This window comes from Seriola lalandi, unplaced genomic scaffold (assembly GCF_002814215.2).
Source record: "Seriola lalandi dorsalis isolate HSWRI2012SDOR001 ecotype SW California unplaced genomic scaffold, Sedor1 jcf7180002054659, whole genome shotgun sequence".
Taxonomy (NCBI): domain Eukaryota; kingdom Metazoa; phylum Chordata; class Actinopteri; order Carangiformes; family Carangidae; genus Seriola; species Seriola lalandi.
The window spans coordinates 69,160-82,985 of NW_019525212.1; the positions used below are offsets into that span (position 1 = coordinate 69,160).

At 42.7% G+C, this 13,826-nt stretch overlaps 1 protein-coding gene across 4 annotated transcripts in view; it reads left to right on the top strand.

The window, feature by feature from the left end:
* Window positions 1–13,826, top strand: part of usp9 (ubiquitin specific peptidase 9) — a 38,997-nt gene that overhangs the window by 17,169 nt on the left and 8,002 nt on the right. For all 4 annotated transcript variants that reach the window (XM_023420875.2, XM_087177878.1, XM_087177879.1 and 1 more), the window contains 28 exons: window positions 495–628; window positions 755–845; window positions 1,427–1,540; window positions 1,656–1,884; window positions 2,683–2,778; window positions 2,930–3,141; window positions 3,550–3,790; window positions 4,051–4,200; window positions 4,554–4,674; window positions 4,794–4,924; window positions 5,264–5,542; window positions 5,675–5,800; window positions 6,138–6,275; window positions 6,550–6,716; window positions 6,844–6,952; window positions 7,094–7,240; window positions 7,418–7,564; window positions 7,670–7,877; window positions 7,978–8,198; window positions 8,521–8,708; window positions 8,806–8,979; window positions 9,086–9,227; window positions 9,377–10,133; window positions 12,185–12,308; window positions 12,391–12,616; window positions 12,815–12,944; window positions 13,094–13,279; window positions 13,593–13,813. In XM_023420875.2, the coding sequence (XP_023276643.1) occupies window positions 495–628; window positions 755–845; window positions 1,427–1,540; window positions 1,656–1,884; window positions 2,683–2,778; window positions 2,930–3,141; window positions 3,550–3,790; window positions 4,051–4,200; window positions 4,554–4,674; window positions 4,794–4,924; window positions 5,264–5,542; window positions 5,675–5,800; window positions 6,138–6,275; window positions 6,550–6,716; window positions 6,844–6,952; window positions 7,094–7,240; window positions 7,418–7,564; window positions 7,670–7,877; window positions 7,978–8,198; window positions 8,521–8,708; window positions 8,806–8,979; window positions 9,086–9,227; window positions 9,377–10,133; window positions 12,185–12,308; window positions 12,391–12,616; window positions 12,815–12,944; window positions 13,094–13,279; window positions 13,593–13,813 (5,209 nt within the window). The remainder of the gene's footprint in view (window positions 1–494; window positions 629–754; window positions 846–1,426; window positions 1,541–1,655; window positions 1,885–2,682; window positions 2,779–2,929; window positions 3,142–3,549; window positions 3,791–4,050; window positions 4,201–4,553; window positions 4,675–4,793; window positions 4,925–5,263; window positions 5,543–5,674; window positions 5,801–6,137; window positions 6,276–6,549; window positions 6,717–6,843; window positions 6,953–7,093; window positions 7,241–7,417; window positions 7,565–7,669; window positions 7,878–7,977; window positions 8,199–8,520; window positions 8,709–8,805; window positions 8,980–9,085; window positions 9,228–9,376; window positions 10,134–12,184; window positions 12,309–12,390; window positions 12,617–12,814; window positions 12,945–13,093; window positions 13,280–13,592; window positions 13,814–13,826) is intronic.

The window sequence follows — 13,826 nt, forward strand, 5'->3', positions numbered from 1 at the left end:
TGTACTATTCAGCAGAATGTAGCCACTGCTAATTAGTAAACTGGAGTCATTATGTCACTGCAGTAATTTGATAAATGTGAGCCACCTCTTTTTTCAATAAAATTATAGTTTGAAATTCCCAGGTGGCTCTTTGTAGTATGTGGCAATCAAAATTTAATCAGTTTTATTTGGTTCTCGAGTTTGATTTTCAAAACCAAAAACATTTCATTTGGAAACAAGGCAGGAAATGTCCTTTATTGATATGACTTCTTCTGCTGGTTATTCTGACATGCATATATACACACACAGAGATACACTAAAAGCTGCTTTCTTTATGTCCCTGATAGACACAAATGAGAAATCAGTCATGTTATGTTTTCTTAATCAGAAATTGTATTACTAAAGGTATTTTAAATATCAGCTTCATTCACTTTTGTTTTTCAGTATTTTGCTTCCTCACTCAGTATCTGTTTTTGTCCCCCTTACACCCACCACTCCTGCTGTTTTCTCCTCAGTCAAACCCAGAGAAGTCCTCATGTGTTTTACCGCCATGACTTGATCAACCAGCTGCAGCATAACCATGCCCTGGTGACCCTGGTGGCTGAGAACCTCTCAGCCTACATGGAGACAATGAGGCAGTTCTCCAAAGGTACTTTGTTTGGGGCCAGAAATGTTACCTTGTGTTAGTCAGACATTTCATTCTCAAAGATTCAGCTGTTGGATCAGGGTTATGCTCTTGTCTGGAGTCTGACAGGGTGTATGTGTGGTTTTACAGAAGAACAAGCTGAGTTTGACCCCCAGACGGTCAGGCCAGGAAGCCGCTACAGCCATGTCCAGGAAGTACAGGAACGACTCAACTTCCTGAGGTACAACTTAATCTTAACTGTCTCACATTCAAATATATCCAATCAACAAGAGTGTTATCGTTTCATGAAAGCTGAGGCTACAACTAGATGTAAGCTGAAATTAAATGATGTGAAATGATTTTAAAAATAAATACTAAAACTACTATAAATAAAACTCTGTTGCAATTGAGGTATACTTTGAAGTTGCTCAGCAGTCTTTAGTTGGTTTTTTTTATCTGTTTTGGTTGTCAAAATCAGGGATCATATTTATGCATTGTAATGATGTAGTGAAGAAAATGCAGCACCAGGTCTTAAAGAGTGGTGACTATAATGTTGGCTGGATATTTTCTGTTGTGCGCTGTGCCTGGGATCTACACAGTACATTCTCAGACTTCTCTGTGGCCACTAAGCTGCTTCATTGAAGTACCTTGTTCAAGGACAGTGGTGGATAATTAGGGAGGAGCAAGTGCTAACCAGTGACTTCACCCCAGCAGCAATTATGATGCAAGTCTGGGACCAATTCTGTGACCTTCACAAGTGCGTTTCTCTAACCTCCAGGCAACCAGTGTCCACTATTGATTTTCTTTGTTTTTTTCTGTCAGGTTCCTGCTCAAGGATGGCCAATTGTGGCTGTGTGCCCCTCAGGCCAAGCAGATCTGGAAGTGTCTGGCTGAGAATGCAGTGTTTCTCTGTGACCGTGAGGCCTGCTTCAAATGGTACTGTTGGATTTTTATCTCCTCTTGCCTTTTGGCTTGAATTAATTCCCTTACCTTTATTAATCAGCAGACATGGCAGGTCTGATTGCTGTGTTACTTTGCTGCAACCCAATAGGTACTCCAAGCTGATGGGTGATGAACCGGACCTGGACCCGGACATCAATAAGGACTTCTTTGAGAACAATGTTCTGCAGTTGGACCCATCTCTGCTGACGGAGAATGGCATGAAGTGCTTTGAGAGGTTCTTCAAGGCTGTCAACTGCAGGGAGGGCAAGCTGGTAGCAAAGCGCAGGGCCTACATGATGGATGACCTGGAACTAATAGGCTTGGACTACCTCTGGAGGGTGAGGAGATTTGATGCAACAGCCACACAAAAGTAGAGGTTTTTGTTTATTGGGGGGTAGATTTAGAGTCTGTTTCCTTCCTTTTCAAAATGGAATATCATACGGACTGGAAACACTTTGTTGGAAAAGACATGTGGGTCATATGTTTCAGTTGTAGTTCTGACTGTACGACAAGGTGCACTGTGTGCTCATGTTTCCAACCATAGTTTCATTTGTTCGGCTCTTTTTATACTCACACACTTTTAAAACTTTGATATATGGGTCAAAGCTTGGTGCACATGTGATCAACAGCCGCTCTCTTTGTCAGTACTGTACACTTGCCATTGTAGCCTTGAGGTAGGAATTGCACTATCAACAAAGGAGAAGTTGTTCAGTGGGCAGAGGTATGACGGGCACTGTTCATATTTATTTGAGATCATCTTTCCTCCCAGAGCACATTTTGATAGGTGTGACTGCAAGGATGAAGAGATTTACTACCATATTTGTACATTGTAAACTCATACACAAGATGCTAAAATACACTTGACAATATTAATAATTCATTCCTCTGGTAACTAAAGTGAACTTCTCTAGTGTCTCATCGTTTACACTAAGGGATTGTGTTCTGTTTGCTACTATATTACAAGACAAGAAACAGCAGTGCTGTAGTACGTATTGTTTTGCCCCCTATTGGATCTTGAGTGGTCAGTAATGAGGCTCCTCTTTCCTTAGTGCCTTGGTTTGCCACAGACTTGTATGGGCTGAAAAAGCAGCTTGAAGAAAAAAATACAATTTTTTTCATATTCTCCTCTCTCCCAGGTGGTAATTCAAGGAAGTGATGACATCGCTAGCCGTGCAATAGACCTGCTCAAAGAGATCTATACCAACCTTGGACCAAAACTACAAGTCAATCAGGTAGAGACACTGTTCTGTAGAGGTTTAATCAGCTTTTGTTTGTTTTTCTCTCTTTTGTAGTTGCAAAGTATGTGTTTAGAGGTCATTTCAAATAATTTGGTGTAATGTCAAGGTGCCTGTCTTTATTTTTTTACCTGTTTCTTCCCTTTAGGTTGAAATTCATGAGGATTTCATCCAGTCATGTTTTGACCGTCTGAAGGCATCTTATGACACCCTGTGTGTGTTGGATGGAGACAAAGACAGCATCAATTGCGCGCGTCAGGAGGCCATCCGCATGGTCCGAGTTCTCACTGTACTCAAAGAGTACATCAATGAGTGTGACAGTGACTACCATGAGGAGAGGACTATACTGCCTATGTCCAGGTACAATCACAATGAAACATGTTAACATATCACTGTACATCGAATGGCTGAGGCTTTCACAAGAAAAAAGACTCCAAGTCACCAAAGACACTTTGCAGTATCATGAGTTTCAGCTGCAGATAAAGGGACAAAAATAAACCTAACCAACATTATTGCCAACCCAGGCACTGCAGTAAGCTTTTTTTTGCAGGTGAAATATTATAATTAATGTAAATTACCCACTCAAAATTCAATAAGTTGTTGCCCAACATAACTGAAGACCTCTGTTTTCCCCTTTTAGTGTGTGCTCCATATTATTCTATTTTTGCTTTATTCACATTCATTGCCATGTGCCTCACAGTGAGATGAACAAGGTGGCATGTTTTTTGCAGTTTCACCATAAATCTCTTTATTCCATTTCTCTTGCAGAGCTTTCCGTGGGAAGCATATCACGTTGATCGTACGTTTCCCCAACCAAGGGCGTCAGGTAGATGACCTGGATATCTGGTCACACACCAATGACACAATTGGCTCAGTTCGGCGCGGCATCTTAACCAGGATCAAAGCTAATGCTGCACATACGAAGATAGAGCTCTTTATTGGTGGAGAGGTTGTTGATCCAGCTGATGACAGGAAGCTGATTGGACAGCTGAATTTGAAGGACAAAACGGTGAGAATGTGCTTTTTTCTAGCACTGAAAAAAGAAATGTTCTATTGCAAGGGCGGTGCTGTATGTTTTTTTGTTTGTTTGTTTTTTTAAATTTTATGTACATGCAATAAGTGTTTTTATTATTACTGTTCTTTAATAATACATTAAAAATAATGTGATCCTAGCCATTGTGGTCACATCAAAAATAAGATAGTTTAGTTAGTTAGTTTTCCATCCATTAGATCAACATTTACTCAAACTAGCTGTTTTTTTTTGTATAGCTGATCACGGCCAAGCTAACCCAGGTGAGTGCCAACATGCCTTCAAGCCCAGACAGCTCCTCTGACTCATCCACTGGCTCTCCTGGTAACCATGGAAACCACTACAGCGATGGACCCAACCCTGAAGTGGAGAGCTGTCTTCCTGGTGTGGTGAGTTTATAGCACAGGCACTGTATACACACAACTATTTCAATGTTACCCCCAAACAGCCTGGATAACAACGGTTGAGTGATTCTGTAATTAAATTGTTAATTGATGATGTGTGACAGATGTTGTGCATGTGAATGGTAATTTTGTGAGCCAGTTTGTTAATCTATTATGTACCACATGGGGAAACCAAGAATCTGGAGCAATCCCTTGACAGTGATTTCCATGGTTGCAAATGTAAAAGTGAAAATCTAAACCCTGATGTTGACACTGAATTTATGATACAGAGGTGTGTCATTGTGTGTTGATCAATGTGTGAACAGCAGTACTATAACACCCTCTGCCATATTTTACAGATTATGTCGCTGCATCTGCGCTACATCTCCTTCCTGTGGCAGGTTGCTGACCTGGGCTGCAACCTCAACATGCCTCTGCTTAGAGATGGAGCTCGAGTTCTCATGAAACTCATGCCCCCAGGTATATGTGCACCTGTGCTCACAATTTTTTGCTTTCAACCAATTCACTTGAGGAAAACATACACCTACACAAGCACACACAGGCAATGGTAGCTCAGTGCCATGTTTTTGTATCCTCAGATAACACTACAGTGGAGAATCTGAGAGCTGTGTGTCTGGACCATGCTAAGCTTGGTGAGAACAGCCTCAGTCCGTCACTGGACTCGCGCTTCTTCGGCCCCTCACCCTCACAAGTGCTCTACCTCATAGAGGTGAGTGTCACTCTACCTTTGCATCACAAGCTGTGACAATTATGTGCCCTGAGAACCATATTTTGCATTCTTAGCCCGTCTAGCCTAAGACATTGAAGTGTATTGTTGTGTGTTGACTGGAGTGTGCAGTGTCGCAACCCCGGTAACAATCATAATTCAGTATAACAATATGTTGTCAGTCTCACAAAGCAGGATTACTAAACTAGCTGGATAACTACAATGAGTAAAACATTGAATACAACGCTACCTAAATAACCCAGTAATCCTGCTGTGTAAGACAAGGCCCATTGTTTCTGTCCATCTATTAGATGGTTCACACTATTCTTACCCATGTTCCAGGTTGTGTATGCTTTGCTGATGCCCGCCAGTGCCACTCTGGGCGAGGATGCCAGCGACTTCCAGTATAACTTCTTGAAGAGCGGCGGGCTGCCCCTGGTGTTGAGCATGCTCACCAGGAACAACTTCCTCCCATCAGCAGATATGGAGACCCGGCGTGGGGCTTACCTTAACGCGCTGAAGATAGCTAAGCTCCTCCTTACTGCTGTGGGCTTTGGACATGTGAAGGCTGTGGCTGAGGCCTGCCAGCCCAACGCTGAGGGAAATATTCCTGTCTCTCCGGTTAGGCCGCACATATAACTCACACAGACACATACCTGTATAACTACTTCTTCAATGGTTGACTGCCATATCTCTAGTGACATGTCTTCATTTTTCTCCACGCTACCACCCCCCGCCCTGCGTTGTCAACAGATTAACCAGGCCACCCATGACCAGGCCCTGGTGCTTCAGAGTGCCCTGCAAAACATCCCTAACCCTGCCTCAGAATGCATGCTGCGCAACGTAGCCATCCGCCTAGCCCAGCAGATTTCTGATGAGGTAACAAAAAATCTTAAAGGAATGATTATGCAGGGATTTGTAAGATTTGAATACTCAGAAGTGGCGATGGTAATGAATTTTAAGAAATATTTTAAATAGTTTATACTGAATGACAGGTGGTAATTTAAGGTTTAGAGTATAAACACAGAAGCTGTTAATAAAGGTAGAAACCCACTCTTGAAAATATGATATTTAATATATTATTATATGTAAAGTTGAGAAGAGGATTGCAAGAAATTTAAATTCAAACGAACACAGGATGAGAGGATGATAATCTATTTTTATTGAGTGGTACTGTTTGTAATAATAGATTTTGTTGGACTACTTTTTTCACCAGAATTTCTTCCAGGCATCAAAGTACATCCCAGACATTTGTGTGATCCGAGCGGTACAGAAAATAGTGTGGGCATCAGGCTGTGGTACAGTGCAGCTCGTCTTCAGTTCCAATGAAGAAATCAGCAAGATATATGAGAAGGTAAATGTTCAGTTGCCTTTGAATATTTCTGTTTGTGAGAGTTGTTTTATTAAATGTCCTCCATATATTTTAAAAAACATCACAAGAGCACATTAAAGTGGTTGACATCCATAATGGAATAAAGTCTGCTGTACATCATTCCTTAATAGATATGCAGACTGTTGTATAACCTAGGAGGCAGGGCAGTAAAAGCTTGGCTGTAAAAGGTCCTGAGCTAAAAGCAAGATACAACCCATTTTTGCATAATATATTTCATCTTTGTTTTTCTTGTTAGACAAATGCAGCTAAGGAGCCAGATGGTGAAGATGAGCAGGTGTGCTGCGAGGCCCTGGAAGTGATGACACTGTGTTTTGCCCTCATGCCCACGGCTCTGGACACACTCAGTAAGGAGAAAGCCTGGCAGACCTTCATCATTGACTTGCTGCTACACTGCCATAGCAAGTAAGAATCAGTATACTTTCCAACCAACTGCTGAAGCATATATGAACTGACTGAAACAGGAGACATCATCTGTAGCCCTTCACAGTTTTGATATAATGATGCTGAGGTTGTTATCTGTCTTTGACAGATCTGTTCGTCAGATGGCCCAGGAGCAGTTTTTCCTGATGGCAACTAGGTGCTGTATGGGCCATCGACCCCTCCTCTTCTTTATCACCCTCCTCTTCACTGTGCTAGGGGTGAGTGACTATATGCCTTGTGTTTTTAAATACTATAATTTGTCCCTACCCTCTTTTATTATATGCATTATAATGCTTTACCATAGTGACGGTTAACCGCTTACAGGTTCCTAATTTCAAATTGTCCATGTCTATGTCCAGAGTACAGCCAAGGAGCGAGCCAAACATGCTGGTGACTACTTCACTTTGCTAAGACATCTGCTGAACTATGCCTATAACAGCAACATAAACCTGCCAAATGCTGAGGTGCTGCTCAACAATGAGATTGACTGGCTGAAACGGATAAGGGTAAAAATGCTTATTAACCATATATTGATGATCTGTTTTTAATACCCTAAATATTTAGTCCAGTATGTTGTAACACGCCCATTAAAAAATACATGTGTACAATTTTAGTGTATCTATTATTATGCCCTCACAGATGAGTGTGTGGTAGAGCTGATGTTCAATGTTTGCATTTTGTAGGATGAGGTTAAGAGGACAGGGGAGACCGGTGTAGAGGAGACCATCCTGGAGGGCCACCTTGGAGTCACCAAAGAACTTCTAGCCTTCCAGACCCCAGAGAAGAAATATTACATCGGCTGTGAGAAGGGAGGAGCAAACCTCATTAAGGTACAATAAACAGACAATACCTGAAACAGGTAATATAAAGAGAAAAATTTTCTTTTCTTCTTATAACATGACTAAGAACCTGTCTCTCCTTTTCTTCCTCATTAGGAGCTGATTGATGACTTCATCTTCCCGGCATCTAATGTTTACCTGCAGTACATGAAGAGTGGGGAGTTCCCCACAGAGCAGGCCATCCCAGTGTGCAGCACCCCTGCCTCCATCAACGCTGGCTTTGAGCTCCTGGTAGCACTGGCTGTCGGCTGTGTTCGCAACCTCAAGCAGATAGTTGACACTCTGACAGACATGTACTACTTAGGTAGGGAGATGCCAGTGTGGCAGTTTTACTGATGGATGCCACTGTCAATTTGTAAATGACAGTATGCGTGAATGCAATTTTTTCTTACCTCTCTTTCCAGGTTGTGAAACATTGACAGAGTGGGAGTACTTGCCTCCGGTGGGGCCACGGCCCAACAAAGGCTTTGTTGGCCTGAAGAATGCTGGGGCCACCTGTTATATGAACTCAGTCATTCAGCAGCTGTACATGATCCCTCCCATCCGCAATGGCATCCTCGCCATTGAGGGCACAGGCACTGATGTGGACGATGACATGTCAGGAGATGAGAAGCAGGAGAATGAGGTATTGTGAGAGTTTGTTTTGTAATAAAGTTTTTGCCCCATGATGACATTCATCCTTTCTCAGCATCCAGTGACTGACAAACTGGCCAACTCCAGGCTCATAGGCCATGTTGGCTGAGTTTGGAGCTGAGGGCAGCATAATTACCATAAAAGTTTCTAATGATAAATAGCTTGAGAGAATATGAAGAGCCATTACTCTTAAGTCCCTTCTCCTTGTGGAGATGGCACCATGACATATGGTAGCCAAAAAGAAATAAAGTAAGAGTTGTAGATGTAGGAAGACATGGTTATTTGCATTTCATCTATGTTTTGTGTCTCCACAGAGTAATGTGGATCCTCGTGATGAGGTGTTCAGCTACCACCATCAGTTTGATGATAAGCCCTCCAGTAAGTCGGAGGACAGGAAAGAGTACAACATTGGGGTACTGCGTCACCTACAGGTCATCTTTGGCCATCTGGCTGCATCCAGACTGCAGTACTATGTCCCTAGGGGATTCTGGAAACAGTTCAGGTATGTTGAAAATTCATAGTCATCTTAATTGGCACTGGTTTCTACCTGTTTTGCAGTTGATGATGTCTGATTGTCTTCACGGTTCCATCCTTTTTAGGTTATGGGGTGAGCCAGTGAACTTGCGGGAGCAGCATGATGCTCTGGAGTTCTTCAACTCTTTGGTGGACAGTCTGGATGAAGCTCTGAAAGCCCTTGGCCACCCTGCCATGCTCAGCAAAGTTCTGGGAGGGTCCTTTGCTGATCAGAAGATCTGTCAGGGTTGCCCCCACAGGTGTGTGCAGTCCTTCTCCCTGTGTTTAGTTACTTAAATAATTCAAAAATAAAAAACTTGAAACCACCTTGGGTTCTTCTTGTCTAATAATTGTTTGTGTTGTCAGGTATGAGTGTGAGGAGTCATTCACAACACTCAATGTAGACATCAGAAACCACCAGAACCTGTTGGACTCCATGGAGCAGTATGTTAAAGGAGATCTGCTGGAGGGAGCCAATGCCTACCACTGTGAGAAGTGTAATAAGAAGGTGAGAGTGGAGCACCCATCTGATGGAGGAGGCGTTAATAGTCGTCCCATCGTTAACTTAAATGATCTGTTTTCTTTTCCTCATTAACTTCTGTAAGATTTTTTTTTATTGGGCCAGAAAGATAATCGAATGTTTGCTCTCCTTCTCAGGTGGACACAGTGAAGCGCCTGCTGATTAAGAAGCTGCCACCAGTCCTGGCCATCCAGCTGAAGCGCTTTGACTATGACTGGGAGAGGGAGTGTGCCATCAAGTTTAATGACTACTTTGAGTTCCCCAGGGAGCTGGATATGGAGCCGTACACAGTAGCTGGTGTGGCCAAGTTAGAGGGCGATGACGTCAACCCGGAGAACCAGGTGATCCAACAGAATGAGCCCTCTGAACCCACACCACCAGGCAGCTCCAAGTATCGTCTGGTGGGAGTGCTGGTCCACTCAGGCCAGGCCAGCGGTGGACACTACTACTCCTACATAATCCAGAGGAACGGGGGTGATGGCGAGAAGAACCGTTGGTATAAGTTTGATGATGGTGATGTGACTGAGTGCAAGATGGACGATGAGGAGGAAATGAAGAACCAGTGCTTTGGAGGGGAATACATGGGTGAGGTGTTCGATCATATGATGAAAAGGATGTCGTACCGGAGGCAGAAGCGCTGGTGGAATGCCTACATCCTATTCTATGAGCGTATGGACTCACTGGACAAGGACAGCGAGCTTGTCAAGTACATCTCGGAGCTGACCATCTCCTCCACCAAGCCACATCAGGTCAAGATGCCTGGTGTCATCGAGTGCAGCGTCCGCAAGCAGAACGTCCAATTCATGCACAACCGAATGCAATACAGCCTGGAATATTTCCAGTTCATTAAGAAACTTCTGACCTGTAACAGTGTCTATTTAAACCCTCCTCCAGGTACGCATCATTTTTGTGTATGCTGCTAAGCGGGTTTTTAAATGCAGAACTAATTCAGTGGATCCTATTTATTATTTTATCTTAAAAGATAGAAAAAACTAAAGGAGACTAGGTAGGTCAGCTATTTGGGTTGTTGTAGAAACACTATAAATATTACAATCTTGTTTTTTTAAGGACACCATCTAATTTTCACACGTTACTGCTACATTATAAAATGACTACTCAGTACTCACGGATCAGACCGTATTATCTTATCAGCCTTCATTTTGATCTCAACTACACACCTGTAAAAATGTGACTGTCTTGTTCAGTTGCAATGCTGTCATGCTGATAAAATCTGTCCATAGATGGAGAGACATATAAAATTCCTGCTACAGTAGGTTTCTCCAGGACCACATTTTGCCATGAACACACACACACACACACACACACACACACACACACACACACACACACACAGAGAGAGATACAGACTCACAAGGTGAAAACACTTGCTTTGCTGTCGTAGGTAAACATAATAGACAGACCATTAAACAGACAAGTAATTAGCGTTTATGTGTCTTTGTTCCACAACATGGGCAAATGAATCACAAACTGACAATACACTTGATAAACTATGGTTGAAACTACATAGCTACAGTTGTTCAATCTTGCGTGTGCATGATCATAAAAGCAACACAAAATGTGACGAATGTGATCTGTTACAGCTGCGCAATATTACGTCACTCCTCTAGCTGTGACTCTGCATATCCAATACCCCCCGAGGGCTTCTTTGATCTTTTGAACAGTGATGAACTCCTCATTCTGTGTCTACTGTGGATTTCTAATCTTCTCTCTTAACGATATAGTAGCTGCCATTATAATTTTATCACAAATTTCTGACTTCCTTGTCTCATAAAATTGTGTTTCAAAGTAATGCTAACAAACAGCATCATTGTGGAAAGAACTGGTGGTCAATAGCATTAGCATGGGCTGCCAAGAACTGCCTCTGCATTGGACGTTAAAAAGCAGCAATGCATTATTAATGCTGCCAGAGCCCAATAATGTTTCATGGGAAAATACACTTTTTAGGGCAGTCATCCTCACAGAAGTGTTTGATTGAAACTGAATGATTCAGATAATCAAGAATGCATAGTGTCAGTCTGTTTGCTACTGTGTACACAGCCAATATCTCACCTTCAAACTTTTTCCCAGCAGCATCAGTGACATGACTTTTTTTTTTTTTTTTTTTTAAACAAACCAATTGTTCGAGTTTGGGACGATCCACCTAGTGACCCAACATGCTGACCCAGTATGTTAGTTTGGATGTATGATTCGATACGTTATTGACCGGCTTTACTCAGACCAGTTGACACGTTGTTTTGTAGCTTGCTCTGAGTCCTAAAGCTGCTGTCTCACATTCTGAGCTGACTAATCCCCAGTTGCTGTGTTATCAATTATATTTCCTTTTTTCTAAAAGTTTATGCTTTTAGAAAAAAACAAATGGATTGAACAAGAATGAAAATGAATGAGAATGCTTGAATACATGATTTTCTGACATTCAGTATCTTTTACATCACTACTGATAATACAATGTCTATAAGTACAGGCTGTAAGTAGTAGGACAGTCACATTTTCATTGTGTTGACTCTGCTCTGGCACATTGGATTTGACTTTCAGCTTTAGTTTGAGGATGTTTGCATGTTGAATGTTTGTAACTGATTTTATTTGTAGCCCCCTAATTAGGTGACAAAATTGCATTGGACAGATGAAAATAGAACTAGAATAAACTGCCTTAAAGCTGCATTTTATTTCAAATCCAGTGTGTTGGAGTACGAAGCCAAAATAAAGGAAAATGTGTCACTGCCCTACTACTTGCAGACTGCAATGTACATTTACATATGTTGTAGTGTGTCCTGTATATATCAACATATAAGTAATTTGTTCTGTGTCCTTGATCTCTGGCTGTAGCTTCATAGATTGTTGTCACTTTATGTTTTTGTACTGAAGAAAAATCTATGCAAATGACATGGAAGACTTTCGCATGTTGATCATTGTTCTCTTTTTATCAGGACAAGACCATCTTCTGCCAGAGGCAGAGGAGATTGCTATGATAAGTGCTCAGCTGGCTGCTAGGTTCCTCTTCAGCACAGGTTTTCACACCAAGAAAGTAGTACGGGGTCCTGCCAGTGACTGGTAAGCTTTGTTTGCCTCTGTTTTTGGATTTTTCTCTGTTTTGCCCGTTTTTTATAATTATTTTCCTCGTCCTTCCCTCTAGGTATGATGCCCTCTGCATCCTGCTGAGACACAGTAAGAATGTACGCTATTGGTTTGCACACAACGTTTTGTTTGCTTACCCTAACCGGTTCTCCGAGTACCTGCTTGAGTGCCCGAGCGCTGAGGTGCGTGGTGCATTTGCCAAGCTCATTGTCTTCATCGCTCACTTCTCCCTGCAAGACGGCCCCTGCCCCTCCCCCACCGCCTCGCCTGGACCCTCTGCTCAGGTTGGTGCCAGTTGACCTGCGTGGAAAATGTGTTTTATTAGGACTTTCTGAAAGATGCTTGAAGCTATTTTTAAATACAAGTTTCCTGGCAGGCAGTTTCTATCATAGTTTATTACTGAGAGGTTTCTCGTGTTGTACTTTTGATTGATCTAACCCAGCTGTGGTTTTTAACTGTTGTTTTCTGTGTTTATATATCAGGGCTGTGATAACCTCAGTCTAAGTGACCACCTGTTGAGAGCTGTACTCAACCTGCTCAGAAGAGAGGTTTCTGAACACGGCCGTCACCTGCAGCAGTACTTCAACCTCTTTGTCATGTACGCCAATCTGGGTAAGGAGCACAAAGTCTTCACCCAGCTGTCATGTACATCTGTTCCTCTGAACTGTACAAGAAAGATTCATGCAAGATATAATTAATGATTTGGGACTTAAAATGCTGCTTTCTGTCTCACTACCCCACCCCACCCCCCACCCCCACAGGTTTGGCAGAAAAGACCCAGCTGCTCAAGCTGAATGTCCCTGCCACGTTCATGTTGGTTGCTCTGGACGAGGGTCCCGGCCCTCCCATTAAGTACCAGTACGCTGAGCTGGGCAAGTTGTACACTGTGGTTTCCCAGTTGGTCCGCTGCTGTGATGTTTCCTCACGCATGCAGTCCTCCATCAATGGTGAGTGTATCTGACTCTTAGGCCACACTAAACGTGATATGAACTCAGCTGATGTGAAGCAGTAATAACTTGTGAAACAGCCTGTTGTAGTGGTGCTGAGAGTTGGAGCCCCATGAGGATTTTCATCCTTGCTCAGGATCAAGTGACTGACAAACCAGCCACTCTGGGCCTCTGTATTGTGTTAACAGAGCTTGGAGCTGAGGGCTTTCATAGATGAAGAGTGAACGCAGAAAGAAAAGGAAGAAAGTATATATGTCTGATATGTATTTCAGATCAGGGTTTCTCTAAATTTCTTCTCCTCTACCATACCCAGGTAACCCTCCTCTTCCTAACCCGTATGGGGACACCAACCTGACAGCCCCAGTGATGCCTGTGCAGCAGCTGGTGGCAGAGATCCTGTTTGTGAGGACCAGCTACGTAAAGAAGATCATTGAAGACTGCAGCAACTCTGAGGAAACGGTGAAGCTGCTTCGCTTCAGCTGCTGGGAGAACCCCCAGTTCTCTTCCACTGTGCTCAGTGAACTGCTCTGGCAGGTAAATGCCAAAT